The following is a 16,432-nucleotide window of genomic DNA, read 5'->3' on the forward strand; positions in this document are numbered from 1 at the left end:
CTGCTGAATGACATGTAATGTAATGTAATGTAACAAAGTATATTAGGCGACAGCCAGAGATTCAAGTTTTCTGTGGTCAGTGGTCATTTGATGACATAAACTGAAATCACTATGAGCTTTTACGGTCTGTCATAATAAGAATGTTCACATGTTATTTCACTAATACAAACCTCTCTCAATCTGCTGTGTCATAATAATACTGTACATTTTGAAGCTGTCCATTTGATTTAAGTAATTCAGGCTGGTGAAGCTTCATATTATATTTGTATCAACATAACAGTTCTTATGTTTTTCCACAGATGTAGGATTGTAGATTTAATTTTATCAGGCAAGGATTTTCTCTACACTGTCGTGTCGTGGACCTCCCACTGCAGCAAATATGAGTGAATGAACATATCCTTTAATGCAGGTCATTGGTGAAGTGGGGCCAGGTGTCTTAGTTTGTTTTAACCTTGTGCTTACACTATGCTTATTACAAAATACAAACTATAATAATACATACAGTGGCCTTTGTGTTTCAGGAATGAATTTGTCATAAAATGTGATCACAAGTACCAACAAACATAATATGGTAACAACACACAAACAATTAGCATATTTAATATTTTTATTAAAAAAATCTCATACATTTTATGACAGTTGTGCAGAAAACCAAAACATTCCACAGTGTTTGCGAACTCTTTTTCTTGTCACTCTATGTTTAGTCAGATTACCAAATCCTAATTGAATCACAGTAATTCTGGCCTCCGGATTGAAGAACCACAGGTAACATGGGTTTAAATTGTGCCCTTAATTCGGCTCTGAGAGAGAGGTCAAGTGTGATCATCATCATCATCATCATCATCATTTCTGTGCACAAACACGAGAGCAGCACGAGGAGCTGTCCAGTGCTGAAACCCCCTCCTAATGCGTAAATGACACTTTATGTTATTATAAATGTTATTAACAGTAACATGTGATATAAGCTTTAATTACATTGACAATGACCTTTCTCCTGTGGAGCGATTGATACAGGAGCGTAGACAAACTGACCTGTGCTCTTTGATTGGCTGCCCCCCCCCCCCCCCTCCATGTTCATGTATGATGGTGATGTGTTCCAGATTAATGAGTGGGGTTATAATTAGCTCCATGAAGTATTTCTGGAATGGCCCACTTGTGCTCTCCGCTCCTGCAGGAGTCATTCTTGGTTTCTCACTGCCACCTTGTGGATTTGGATGGTTTAGTCCTTTTCACTGGTGTCGCAGGTTTGTTACCGTCCATGAGCAATCTGAACGCACGTGAAAACAGGTCAAATTAAATGTCTGTGTCATGTTTTGATGAGTTAGTTGTTTGTGAATTGTATCTGCCAATGACATGTTATTGTTCTTAATGCGAATAAATACAATGCGAGGATGGGGAAATTATCCACGTGATTGGAGGTGAGGATAAATCAATCAAAAACAAGTGTTTTTGGTTACTGACTGACACGCTTTCTCCTCTGTTGTCCTCTTGTGTTTTTCCCCTACAAGAACAAAACCAGCGGCGTTTCTCCCTCCCCTCCCTTCTTAGATCCTAATCCCTCCTCACGTCTATGTGTTGCATATGGCATCAAACTTCAAGTCCATGTCCGTGACTGGGATTCAAACCGGACCTATATAGAGCCACACTTTCCAAAAAAAAGAAAAAGAAAAAAAAGTCACACTTCAGGGGCAGAAAGCGGCGCCATCAGTGTCGGACCTGCAGAGCAAAGCCCCTGCGGACGCTACTGCTCCTCCACAAATATGCAGCAGCAGCACCGGCGGTGATGGAGGTGCAGCACCTACATCCTGTGACTCATTCAACAAGACAAGGCTTGCTTTAAATGTCAGCAAATCACGCCTCAACCACAGCAAGGTCACCTTGATATGGATCTAGTAGAGACCTGAAGCTCGGCTCTGTTTTGTGTCCTCCTGTTTCTGCTCGGAGTGAACCAAAGAGCGCAGCAGCCTCTCTTTCTCTTTCTCCCCCTCCAGGACTTAATTTGATGGTATATTCACTTTTTTCTTTTTCTCCGCTGGACTGCACCTGTTCACCTGGACACACGCACAATCACAGTAAGTGTTTATTTTGTGGACTCTGACGAGTCAAAACCCGGATGAACTCTTCTCTTATAATGGTCATTGGTGAGGCTCTAACAGGTGTTTTTAAAGGTTTGCTCCCTGGAAAATCAAAGGTTAGTGACATCAGTGTGCACTGTAGTTTCACTGAGAATTCAAATGTGTGTGTGTGGAAGCTGTTCATGCTGTTTATTCTCATTCAATTTTCAATTCAATTGTCATTTTATACAGAGAGACACATGACATCTGTTATTTCTGTAGCTATGACTTTCACCCGCATCATTATCAATAATGCAATAATCACCTTGAACTGATTTCCTTTTCTCCTGCTGAGCATTTAGGCCATTTTCACCTGCTCTTCATATGCGTTTACTTGTTTCTTTTTCGCACACATCCACGTCTATGTACGTTTTTTATATAATGAAATCAAATCTGCATCAATTAATCCTGGAGGCTCGTTACTGTGAGGACACACATGAAGCTCCATCATCATCATCCTCATCATCATCCACCTGGATCATGATGAAGCTCCAGACAGTTGAGTTGTGACTGAACGCGTTGTTGAATATAAACCGGTTGAATATGAACTTGAGATTGCGCTTTTTTTTTGTCGTCTACAGGTCTGTGTGTCGCTAAGTTACACCTATTTTTAATGTTTGCTGCACATTCCTGTGAAGGGCTTTTCTTTGCGGTGTGAAAGAAAAGAAAAAAAGTGACCAGGCTTCTTCTTCTTGTTTTTGCTTAATTTTTTGGAGGAGAGGACTTTGGCACAGGGTCTCACAGGGAGTGATGGCGGCGTCTGCACCCACCTCCTCCTCCGCCTCCTCCGCCTCCACTGGCGGCGAACCGGATCCCAACTCGACAAATTTACGACCACCGGGCTCAAGTAGGTGCATCACGGATAAAATGCTGTTTCACGTGTGCTATTTATTTTGATGGCAACGCCATTAATCATTTTCATCGAGTGTGAGGGAAAGGGGGAGGAGAGGGGATGGAAGGAGGGAGACAGGCAAAAAATCCGCTGCCATTTAAGAAGGTTTCCTTCGCCACAAATCACCGCTGCATTTCACGGACCTCCCGGCGTCTGCGTGACAGACCAATGCTGCTGTCACAACCTGACATCACAGGAGGCAATTAGACTGGACAACAAGGCTAAAAAATACATTTATTTACAATTATTGTCAATTATTCCATCAATATACTTAATATTATCATCATTTTTAGTGGTATTATGTTAGTATTTTGGAATGCATTTACATTAATTTATTCATTTCAGTTTGGTTAAATGTACTCTGTTTTAAAAAAAAAAAAAAAAAAAAAAAAAGCGGCTGCAGGGGACATGAAAATTGCCCCTCAAGTGCTTGTTAATTCACCTTTTGTTGAATTGCCGCTAATGGCACACTTAAGCGCTGTAGCCCTGCAGGATGAGGAGCGACACAGTTCTGGTTGCTATCAGCTGGTGAAGCCAAAATAAGCAAAAAAAGAAATAAGGCTGAATCTCTGAAATCATATGTGTATACACAACACAAAGACACACAAATAAATACACCACTTGTGTTTTTACATTCTTATATTTTGTCTCACCACTTTTTTCAAATTTGCATTGCGTAATAATGTGTGTCTGATAAAAAGGTTTATTATTCCAGGCCTATATTTTCATTCATTTTCTCAAAGCGTTTTCTTCGTTTTTTTTCATTTATTTCTCTCTTTGTTGCTCATCTTATTTCCGCAGCCAGAAAAAAAAAATCATTGTGAGGACTGAGTTAAAATGCATCCAATGAGCTGAGCAGGGCAATGATTTATCTAATGATCCAAATCAAGGGTTAAATTGTGGTGTGGGAATGGGACTGTCTCCCCCTCCGTCCTCCTCCTCCTCCTCCCACTCCTCCCTTCACCCTCCATTCTTCTCCTCCTCCTCTTTAAATGTGCTGCTTTTGAGGATTTGGGCTTTGCCTCCCATGATACAAGGTGTCCCATCCCCTCTGAGGCTGGAAGCCCTTGATAAGACAGTAATTCTCTATCTGTCGCCGGGCAGCAGCCGCCTCATGTCTAACTGATGCTCGCAGTTTTTTTTTAGTTTTTTTTTTTAACAGCATCTTTTCACTCACTTGGATGTTTAGGCTGGGTTGGTTTCTAAACGCCTAATTAATTTTAAGTCCTTGGTCTAAATTATCAACTTTCACACACGGAGTGAGAATGCATCTTGAAAGCGGCCGTTAAATGTTCCAATCACCCCAAGACATTGACACTGTGGCTATTTTTGTGCTCTCCATTTTCACCATTTTAACCTCTCTAAGACTAAAAAAATTGATTTTTCTACATAAAAATAATATGCGAGGCCCCTAATTATTTTTCCTTTAATTGAAATAATTCCAGGCTATGATGCTTGGTGTGGAGTTGCTCATGGATGCACTAGAAAATTGGGAATGAAGATATGTGGTAAGTTATCATGATTGTTTATTATTTTCATTGTTTTCTAATAAAATTGTGCAAAGAAGTATGATTTGCCAGAGATAAGATGGGAGATAAGACCACACGTTAAACCTGCATCGGCTCAATGGGAAAACGAATTTCAGGATAAATCATACATCTCACAAGAAATACGAATTAACCCTTTATACTGAGCGGAAAGGCGCAATAGACGTCAACTGCCGCAGCTTTAATGTAGCCAGAAGCTGGAGTTAGAGGGTCTATTTAAGTCTCGTACACCATTAACTAAGGACGGACTGACACCCAACATAATGGTGAATGTCACGCATCAGTGCGCAGCTTCTATTTTTGACCGTCACAATCTGCTGGTTTCATTATAGGGTCATTTAATTACTCGGGGTTTTACAATCCACGCTGCAACAATGAAAGAAAAAAAAAAGAAAAAAAGAAAAATGTGTGGGGTTTGAATTTTAAAAGTCACCAATTTGAGAAAAAGACAATTAGTATTTTCCATTTGACCCATATCCTTATCTGCAGGCTTTATCGATAAACACAGCTATTAAATCCGCATGCATTAATTATCACAGTGGACCACTCACGTGACCACTCGTGATGCTTCCTCTCCACTGATGTGCAGACATTTTAATAAGAATTTATAGCATTTACATGACACGCGTGTTTGTGTTTACTTGGCTGGAGTTTGACGCTGATGTCACCATGAATGGGACTATCAGTGCAGGATGGGACCACCCACCCATTACCCACACTCACCCTCTCACCCACTCACCCTCCCCAAATAAGACAGAACGTGCGCAGAGAAACAGACAGAGAGGAGAACCAGAGGGCCCTGGTGTGTTAGAGTCAACATGTATGGGAACTGTAATAACCATTCTGCGGACGCCTCTGCTTCTTGTAACCGTTCAGGATTTTTGCAGAAGAACAACAGTCTGGAGGAGAAGAGCAGGATGGTGAGCTCCTTGAAGGAGCGCACAGCCAAGAGCCTGCTGTCCTGCGATAACAGCGGCACAGACGCGCGTTTCAGACACACGGAGACGGATTTCTCCAATCTGTTCGCCAGAGGTAAACTGAGAGGAATTCAATTTCAATGTCTTTATTTTTCTAAAATTAAACACGATACTCGTTTGACATAAACACATACAAACACGTATATAGTTTAAAATCCGAAGAAATTCAAAAATGTGTAGAAAATGTAATTTGATGCCAGTTCATTTTATTTTAAATGACTTTGTTCTTCTCTTAAATGGTTATTTAAAGACACGGTATGCAACTAAACAAATAGACAATGCAAAAAAAATTGCAACTCACCCGTGCAAAGTTTAACATTTCTCTACTACAGAACCGAACAAAAAAAATCTTAAAACGGACACCTCATTAAAAGATGCACAGTCTAGGTGCAAGTGCATTGATCAAGTGAAGTGACCATTTCTTTAACTGTTCCCCAATCAGTGGTAAACGAACATGGTCATTCTATTGATGCTTCTGAGGAAAATAAACAGGCTCTGTGGCATTTTGTGTTAGTTCATGTTTAATAAAGTATTAATGCTTGAATAATTGTGCTTAATGCTTCATAAACCGTTGAAGGATCTGCACAAAAGCCATTTGAGAAACTCAGAGGGGACCACAGAATTCAACAGTAACATGTAAAAAATGCACAGTACGAAAGGAATGTAGGTTAAAACAGAAGAGACCCTAAGAAATGTTTCTGGGTTGTTTGTTTTTAGATCTACTGCCTGCCAAAAATGGAGAGGAACAGACCATGCAGTTCTTGCTGGAGGTGGTGGAAATTCTCACCAACTACATCCGGAAGACCTTTGATAGATCCACCAAGGTGCTGGACTTCCACCACCCCCACCAGCTGCTGGAGGGCATGGAGGGCTTCAACCTGGAGCTCTCTGACCAGCCTGAGTCCCTGGAGCAGATCCTGGTGGACTGTAGGGACACTCTGAAATACGGAGTGAGGACAGGTAAGAGGCCTCAAGGTGCAGCGTGGCCTGTTGCAATCAATAACTCTCATTAAGTTACATGTCAGTGTAATGATTACAGATAAGGCTTTTCTTTCTCTCTCACACACACACACACACACACTCCAATGATAAATAGTTTTCTCTGGATGATGTTGCTTTGTTGTCATTGGCAGGTCATCCCAGGTTCTTCAACCAGCTGTCAACTGGACTAGACATTGTTGGTTTGGCAGGAGAGTGGCTCACATCTACAGCCAACACTAACATGTGAGTACTTTGGTTACCCGCTTTAAACGTGCTATATTTAAATGACGTACAACAGCGACCAAGTGAGAGGGTGTCTGCTTTAGATCAGCAAACAAAGCAGCGCCAACAGTGCTAACAGAGTGTAAAAACATTAAATGCATTTATTTTCCATCAGCAAATTAGACATAGCACAAGCTACAGTAACCTTGGCTGAAGTTCCCCATTTTGCATCCTTGTTTTGGAAAAGAAATATCCTCACTGGCCACTTTCAGTCATCTATATTTTACATTTACATTTAATCATTTAATCATTTACCAGACACTTTTATCCAAAGCGAATAACTGAAGTCTTGGGAAGAAATCCACTAGATAGGAACAGTAGACTGACAGAGGGTGAGAGTGCAGAAGTTGATCCAAGTGCAGAAGGAGATCGTGCAGAGGAGGGGGTAAGGTAAGTGCTAGAAGAGGTGGGTCTTCAAGAGCTTCTTGATGATAGACAGAGTTCTGGTAACACTGTCCTGGTAGCACTTGGTAGGTCATTCCGCCAGCGTGGAACGACACACGAAAAGAGTCTGGATTGTCTTGTGCAGGGGTGTTTGATGAATATTTTGATGCATCTCCATAGGAGACCCTTGGTTCTCTTCTCCTCTGGTCTCAGATGTTTTTGAGAGGACTAGTGAGGCTTTTTAGTTTCGGTAACATTTAGGAGCTGCTGTGTAGAGGCAACTTGTGTGATCGAGTGCTGCGGTCTGTGTTATTGGGTGTGTGGCGATGGGTTAGTGCAAAGGACCAAAACACCGAAACAAAACAAGATTGATTTAGTCAATAAACTGGCTTTACCTTATCAGTGACGCTATATCAATTCAACATATTTTCTTAATCTCTGATGACATAGCATGGTCATTATGCCTTGCAGCATCTTTAAATATGTAAAAAAGTAATAAAAAAAAAATGCAGATAATGATTACAAGTACTATGATTGCACCCAGACTGTGCATTATCTCTGAAAAGCTTATCTGTGCTCATTGGTTCTTCAATGACCCATGGAGAGGAGAGGCTCTCAGTTCCTGTGACGTCCATATCGAGTGTGGTTCAAGAATATACGCCCTGCAGCCTCTAATAGATTGTCAGTCAAGCAGGAAACTAAAAAGCACAAAAGAAGACATTTGTACAGTTTCCTCCCCCGCAGTATTGTCGATGCTGGCCTGTGCACAGGCTGTAGTCACATAAATCAGCTCTGCGGGCAAACTAAATTGCATATTGATTTGCATTCATGGTTTACATGGTGTCTTTGTTTCATGTAGTGCTAGTTCCTGTGACATAACAAAGCCTTGAGGGGAAAAATGGCCTCTCCCCCTCAAGCCATCTGTACTCTGTGTATGAGCAACCATCAGCGGTGAATAGGTGAATGCGGTTTCAGAGTCATATTTTACTGAGAAATATTCTCTCTCCTGAATTATCTTTGACTGACTGTTTTATATGAACCAGTAGCTGGTGAATGGTGATAAAAAAAAAAGAAAGTTAAAACCTGAATAGGATATTCGGCACTTACTGTTGGCCCAGTGATTTATCAAAAGTTCTTTCCCACCATGATTTCTATTCCGTCACACAGTAATGCAGTGGCTAGCAATGTTGCCTCACAGTAAGAAGGTCACCAGTTTGGATCCCGGTTTGACCGAGGTCCTTTTTGTGTGGGGTTTGCTGTGTGTGACTCCAGTTACTCCCACAATCCAAAAACAAAACACATACAGATTGGTGATTAGGTGAAGTGGACACTCTAAATTGACCATATGTGTGAATGATTGTCCCTTTATGTTTGCACTGTGATGAACTGGCGACCTGTCCAGGGTGAACCCCGCCTTTTGCCTGTCAGCTTGGATTGGCCACAGCCCCCCCCCCGCGACCCTCATGTGGAGGATGAAGTGGTCAAAAATGAATGAATGATTCCTATTCTTATTCCCATTATTTCAAACAGTAAAACTTATATGAAAAGCTTGATTATTAGTCTTTCACAGGGTTATTTCTGCAGGGCTGTGACGTAATTACTCAACCATTAAACAGGTCATAAGAAGCTTCAGGGAATACAACCCACACACAGTGGGGGTATATACAATATGTCATAACACAAATAGCATTCCATTATGGTTTACACATTCAAATGGTTTATATACCACTTTCTAAAATTAGTTGTAACGTAATGACTTTATCATTGGTCAGTAAATGCTTACGTTTTAATGCGATTATTATTGTAAGAAAGGGTCCCTAACATTTGACAAGCTGTAAAAAGATCCCACTGAGATGTTACACTGTTGGGTCAGGTTTGATTTATTAACTCTTGACAACAATTATATGGTTTAACATCTTCTGATTCTTTTCCCCCCTATAAGTACCTAACAACTTAACTGGTCTACAAAGCCTTGGTTAATAATGATAATATAATGACATGTATTTATAGACTATATTTCGCAAACAAAAAAATCAAAGTGCTTTACAAATAAAGTGTGAAAAGACATCAAATAAAACACAAAGAAATAGAAACACGTGTGATATCACACAACACATCACTTGAAATAGAGGTTACGTTACATACATTGTAATCTACCTTTATTCATTACTCCCTCATCCCTAATTACCTCTGGCAGATATTGACTGACACTAATAGACTGACCGTTAAATGCAGGTTATGAATGAGTGAGGGTCCCACTGCATGGATGAATGCAGTGAAGTTAATGTGCTATATTTGCAAAGTCACATTCAACTTATTTACCCCCCCCCCCCCGCCTTGATGTTACGACAATACTGTGTCGTAACAATACAAGATGCTGTTGGGCACAATGTGACATTCTGTAATGTTCCACTGATTAATTTTCTTCCTTTGCATGAATAGAGATTTACTTCCTGTGTGCAATTATAGAAGCATATAAATCAGCAGAAGATGAATGAATCCATCTGTGCTGTAATCCCAAATTAGCTCCTCTCTGATGCAGAGAACGTAAGTGTATTTTGATGACGAAGACAAAAATATGTACTGTACATAATGAGGAGAAAAGTGGAAAAACTATTTTAAACTATTTTCGCCAATTTTCTGCAAAAACACACTCATGAGGCTGCGTCAATGAGCCCAAGACCGTGTGGGATTTTCTGTGTCATTTCCCTGAAGCCACAGGCCATTTTGAAAATGTGTCTGTTTCCACTCGTAAAAAAGATAAAACAGCAGGCTCAGTAACCATATGGTGAAATTAGAATATAAAAGATCCTTGTTTTTAAATATCACCCTAGCTCGTGTTTATCCCATCACTCTCTCCTGCAGGTGAAGCTGAATTTAATTTGCAGCATTTTTATCATTCACATTGTGCCACTCACAGCAAAAACACAGCAAATATGAAGTGGAGTTTATTTGTCTATTCACAGGTTCACCTACGAGATCGCCCCTGTCTTTGTACTCATGGAGCAGTTGACCCTGAAAAAGATGAGAGAATTCATTGGCTGGCCTGACGACGAGGGCGATGGAATATTTTCTCCAGGTAAAACAGTCATGGTGATCAAACAGGAGCGGAACTCTGAGCTTTCATGCAAACATGTCTCACTCTTGTTATTGTATCATTCTACCAAATAACACTTTACTTTTTCCGTAATTTATTGCTCTGAATTTGTAGTTTTTACAGTTAAAAAACAATCTCCTCAGTGTCTTGTTATTCACAATTTCATTTGAATAATGGCATCAAAATTCAATTAAATTCATCAAAAACATGCAGATTTGGGGATTAGATAAATTGGACAGTCTAAATTGAGCGTAGGTGTGAGAGTGGTTGGTGGTCATCAGTGCCCCGGCGACCTTCATATGGATGGTTAGTAGTTATTCATACATTAACATGTCCATAAATCACTTTAGCACACTGTAAGTTGTTTAACTACTGTAAGAGGGAGTGACTGATTGAAACACAAGTACGTCAGAATCGTACTTAATTGCGTTTGACTAACAGCACTGCTTCTGCAGGAGGAGCGATCTCCAACATGTACAGCGTGATGATCGCCAGATACAAGTTCTTCCCCGAAGTCAAGACCAAAGGCATGTCGGCTGCACCCAGACTGGTCCTCTTCACTTCCGAGCATGTTAGTTCACATCACTGTCATCTCTCCATTTATGTACTTCCACATCATTTCAATTTGGATTGTGACTGAACGACGTCCTTTCTCGCAGAGCCACTACTCCATCAAGAAAGCCAGTGCAGCTTTGGGCATCGGGACAGAAAACCTGATCCTTTTGAAAACAGATGAGAGGTTTGCTTTACACCAACCATACGTAATATAACGTATCTATCTATCCATCTGCACACGTGAAACTCTTTCTACAACTTCTTTTTTTCCAGAGGGAGAGTCATTCCTGCTGATTTGGAAGCCAAAGTAATAGAGGCCAAGAAAAAGGTGAATGTGAACAACAGTGACTCGGACATTGTCTCCTCTAATTTCTCCTCTGGCTTTGTCACCATATGATGAGAAACACTCGTTCAGACTGTAGTTTGTGCACATCCTAAAAGTCTTTCACAGACACAGGACCAAAACCATTTAACTGAGGGCAGGAATTAGAAAAAATGGGGGATCTACATACTATAGTGAAAGCTCCCAGACAATTTTATGAGCATCATTTCTGTCTCACAAATCTCATTTTTATTCAAACCCTCATATGAGCCCCGCATTTGTAGAAAAGGGAAACAAACAGAGCAGGAACATTATTCCAATAAGGTTAATGCTTCTTCCGTCTACCTCACGCGTGCTGCTGCCCTGGTCTAAAGTGCATCTCCTGGAAGTAATTGTTCAGAGGTAAAGTGATGTGCAGACTAAGAGAAATTGTAAAGCAATTATGTCCCAACAACAGACACAGACAGAGGGAGTGCATTATTTGAGAAATGGGCTGTAGCCCATCTCTTTGATGTCAACAGTCGCCAGGAGAAAAAGAACATAACATAACAACTCAAATTCAGCCCAGAATTGTAGCCATTGTATGACTTTTTATTTCCTGATGCTTTTGTGTTCACAGGGTTGTGTTCCAATGTTTGTGAATGCCACCGCCGGGACCACAGTCTACGGAGCCTTTGATCCCATTAATGAAATTGCAGACATCTGTGAAAAATACAACATGTGGCTTCATGTGGACGTAAGATAATATTGAACATCCAATATTTTCCCTTCCTGAATGTGTACTTAGCAATAAATGTACTGTGTTATGTAAAGGGTGCTTGGGGAGGAGGTTTGCTGATGTCCAGGAAACACAGACACAAGCTGAACGGTGTAGAAAGGTAAACACACACACACACACACAAAGCACAAGTAAATTAAAGAATGATTATGAATAATGTGGTACACTCTATATAGGTTGAATTTTTGTTTCACAGTGTTTTGTTTCTGTGTCTGTGACCTTTGGTGACGTGATCAAGTTTATTTTAACTGTAAGACACTAAGACCATCTGTAAAAGTAATGACAGAACACCTTAAAACTGTAAGTGAGGGCAAATATTGCTGTTTTTTTGGGAATTTTATTTTTTGGTAATCTAAGCCATGGTGTAGTTTTCCACCTCTTTGCATGTTATGTGTATCATCACGTGTGTCCCAGTGTACATTTTATTGGCTGAGGAAGAACGTGAATGTCAAGCATGTCGTTGAGTAACTAGCTGTTAGTGGGTTAATACGTTAGGACATCTCAGTCTGCTGCTTTGCCATGTATTTTTTTTTTAGCAAATTCTATTTTGTTGGAACTGAATCATTTTGTTTGAAAAATGGCAGGAACTAAGAGAACAGAGACGTAAGGACAGAGACAAAGGTGCCAGGTCGCATGCAAACCAGGGACACTGTGGCTCCTGGTCAATGCCATTGTCTTTGTGAAAAAAAAGTGAAACAGGGATGTTGTAGAATACATCTTTAAAATCTGCACCAAAAAAGCATGAACTGTCAAATCTGTAGTCAGCTCACATGACCAAAGACATTTCATGACGTGTCTTTTGAGACTCACGCATGGACACTTGAAATGGAATTGAAAATGTTTACCACCACAAACACAAACACACACGCACACAAACACACACGCACGCACACACACACACACACACACACACACACACACACGCACACACACACTGAGCTGTGTTTACTGTTTAAATGTCTGTGCAGAGCCAACTCAGTCACCTGGAACCCTCATAAGCTGATGGGAGTGCCACTGCAGTGCTCTGCCATTCTGGTCAGAGAGAGGGTGAGGAAAAATGCTGTGTTTTATTTCCTCCATTGATGCATGAACACAAATAATCACAAATGCACAAACAAACTCTTTTGTGCTTTATTTCTTTACTGTTTGCTTCCACGACAGGGTTTACTACAGAACTGCAACTCCATGAGTGCAGGCTACCTCTTCCAGCCGGACAAACAGTACGACGTGACATACGACACAGGCGACAAGGCCATTCAGTGCGGACGCCATGTTGATATCTTTAAGTTTTGGCTCATGTGGAAGGCAAAGGTGTGCATTTATATCAAAGACTCAGTGTTTGCCATGTCTAGAATACAATGGTAACAACTTTTTTCCCATTCTCCCTAAAAAAGGGAACAGTGGGGTTTGAGCAGCACATTGACAAGTGCCTAGATCTGTCTGCGTACCTCTACAATAAGATAAAAAACAGAGAGGGCTTCAAGATGCTGTTTAACGAAGAGGTGAGCTCTTTATTTCATCTGATAGCAAGAAAATAAATATATTCCCTGCAATGAAGATGATCTGCTTGTGGGGAAACTGTGTTTATAATACTAACCTGAGCTTTCCTGTTGTTCTCTCATGATGAATGAGCTCCTACAGCGTATATGATATCTTAACTGTAGGATTGATTGGGTCATTTTGCAGTGCTGACACACTGACATGAAACGCTGAAATTACGGAGGGCATTAATTTATTGGCGTCATTACGAATATTGTTTCTGTTTTCTCTTATCAGCCGCAGCACACCAATGTCTGCTTTTGGTACATTCCACCAAGCCTGCGAGGCCTGCCTGACGGTGAGGAGCGGCGGGAGAGGTTGCACAAGGTAATGAAGGAGGATTCTTTGATTCATACACTGTAATGTTATTACTTAACCCAGTAACGACTTGTGTAAGGATCACAATTTACTAAAGAGGAGTGATATTCCAATTAATAAGCAAAGTAAGGCAGAGCTACCGTGTTACTAGACCAACATTTGTTATCTGTCCTGTGGAGGTTACTTTATAATGACATGTATGCATGGCAGGTCACGTCTGAAGGAAAACGCACATTTTTTTTACAAAAGTTATACAGTAGTATAACGGATAATACCAAGTAATAAGTAAAGCAATATTATTACTTTTTAGTGGGGTAATATGTAATGAATTGGACTTCCTGGGGCACTTGTTCAACACTGTACATATAATAAAGGTCCAGTGAGAAATTTCTATTGCCCCCCTGAGGAAATCTGAGTAATTAACAAAACACTACTAGAATCTCTACATGATACAGGTACAGTTTGCCCTAGTGATATCACACCACCTCCACTCCTCCACTACCCAAAGCAGTACGCATCTATCCTGTCATTATGGCCAGATTAATTACCACTTCATCAACATTGAGATCAAGACGTCCCTCTAAACACACTCACACACACACACTTCTTTCTTAGGTAGGACACATCATATACATTATGCCCAGGCAAAATGTCCCCACAAGGTCAAAATATCCTCACAAAGCTATAACTACAGAGAGAGAGAGAGAAAGATAGCCCCTCACCTTCTGTTGTGCAAGACATTATCCTTTATTTAGCCAGGAAGGTCCCATTTAGAGAGCTCTTCTTCCAGGGAATCTTGGTCAAGATAGCAGCATAAATAGTACTAATAGTTAGGGAGACAAATCTATTTCAGATATAAAACTCACAACAGAATATAAAAGCTAAAAGGAAGTAGATAAAGGAGAGTAACAAAGAGAGATATAATAAAGTAAAGTGCAAAAGTTTACAGGCCATTCCAACACGATCCTTAATTGGAACTCCTCAAAAAGGCTTTTTTGTTTTGTTCTATTGTGGTATGTCTGTCTATAACGTAATGTTACTCCTCTCCACTGCGTCCAGGAAACTTGGAGCTGCGTGGTGCAGAAACAGCAGCAGCTGCGATTGGCACATAGTCAGGCAGTTGTTTAGGGAGAGCTTGACTTGCTTTGCGTTTTAATCGCATTTACAGAGCATGCATTTTCTATTGTGAGAAGCCAAAATTGTGATCGTGATTGAAATAGGATTGTGCGGCTCTACAGAAAGTCTTGGTTTATTTGTCTCGCTTTACTAGAGCAACTCGAGCTGCTGTGCTCGAGCCTTGCCTTCGTCAGTTGTGGCATTTTTCCCTGTGTGCGGCGCATGGATGTCGCTGGGCGACACAAGAACACAGAGAGTTCAGCATTGTGTGAACTCTTTTGACAATCGTTTGAATGTAGCCGACATTTATTTATAAAGTTTGGATGGCGACATTGTGTTTTCCACAAACAGGTGGCCCCAAAGATCAAGGCACTGATGATGGAGTGTGGGACCACCATGGTGGGCTACCAGCCACAAGGAGACAAGGTTAACTTTTTCCGCATGGTCATCTCCAACCCTGCTGCCACTATGTCAGACATCGATTTCCTGATCGAGGAGATCGAGCGACTGGGGAATGACTTATAAGAGCCACTCCTGTATTTTAAAACCTCCTGAAACATCTGGAGGGCCTTGAGCCTGGTTTCATGTCTCTTTTTGTCTTGTACAGATGTTGAGTTTTGTTTTTTTGTTTTTTTGCTTACGATGCACAACAAATAATAGTATGCCCTATGTGTCAACTCTCTGTCTGTTCTGTCTTTAGCGGCAACGATTAAAACATCTGCATAGCTGAGTATCTGAGTGAAAAGAACACAAGTCAAAGCTTGAGAGAATCACACGAGCACACTGCTGTTCTGGCGAAACTATGTTCAATGTAACATCAGTTTGAGGAATTTAAATGCAGGTTCCTTCTCATGTGAATGTGAAAAAGCAAAAAAAAACAAAAAACCTGAGGACTTGTAGGATTTTGTCATGCAGCAGGTATGAACAGAATTCTACTACTGTACCATATGGAGATCAGTGTTAAAATAGAATAATATCAACATATTTTTTCACTCGGAACAGAGCACAATGTGGGAATCTAACAACAGTGACGTAAATGTAAAAGAAATATACATACAGCATATAATATAATATAATATATATGATGTCCTGACTGTTGGTGCTCCATGTAGTCCATGCACCGCCATGTTGTGACCTAGCTGTTACTTCCCTTTGATATTACATAATAGGTGGGGATGTATAACAGTCATTGTAACGGGTTCTGTACTTGAGTGCTGTGTTTTTAGAGATTTTTGTCTAGATTGTGTATAGTATTGTTTCATTGCCTTTGTGCCAAATGTGAGTTTTACAGTGAAAAAAAAACTACGTGTAAATCGTCAAAACAGTATAATAATAATACGTTATAAAATAATAACTTTATTTATATTCAGAGAGAATAATTGTGATTCATTTGTAATGTATCCTTCATATTTGGACAATTCCACTGTATTATATCACAATGTATTAAGGAACATGGAAGTCTTAGTGTAGTTGTGAACCAAAGAAGGGTTGAGTTACATTTATGAAAATGATGTTCACGGCCCTCAGACA

At 40.4% G+C, this 16,432-nt stretch overlaps 1 protein-coding gene across 1 annotated transcript; it reads left to right on the top strand.

The window, feature by feature from the left end:
• Positions 1–1,774: 1,774 nt before the first annotated feature.
• On the top strand, positions 1,775–15,858 carry LOC131455374 (glutamate decarboxylase 1-like). Its single transcript, XM_058622956.1, has 17 exons — positions 1,775–2,072; positions 2,831–2,961; positions 4,452–4,514; positions 5,430–5,585; positions 6,248–6,490; positions 6,664–6,754; positions 10,144–10,256; positions 10,730–10,845; positions 10,934–11,013; positions 11,103–11,157; positions 11,771–11,887; positions 11,965–12,029; positions 12,898–12,976; positions 13,091–13,240; positions 13,324–13,431; positions 13,706–13,795; positions 15,254–15,858. Exons 2-17 carry the CDS (start codon positions 2,865–2,867, stop codon positions 15,425–15,427), a joined length of 1,797 nt encoding a protein of 598 aa, XP_058478939.1. The 5' UTR covers positions 1,775–2,072; positions 2,831–2,864; the 3' UTR covers positions 15,428–15,858.
• Positions 15,859–16,432: the final 574 nt, after the last annotated feature.

The sequence above is a fragment of the Solea solea genome, chromosome 2, assembly GCF_958295425.1.
Source record: "Solea solea chromosome 2, fSolSol10.1, whole genome shotgun sequence".
Taxonomy (NCBI): Eukaryota; Metazoa; Chordata; class Actinopteri; order Pleuronectiformes; family Soleidae; genus Solea; species Solea solea.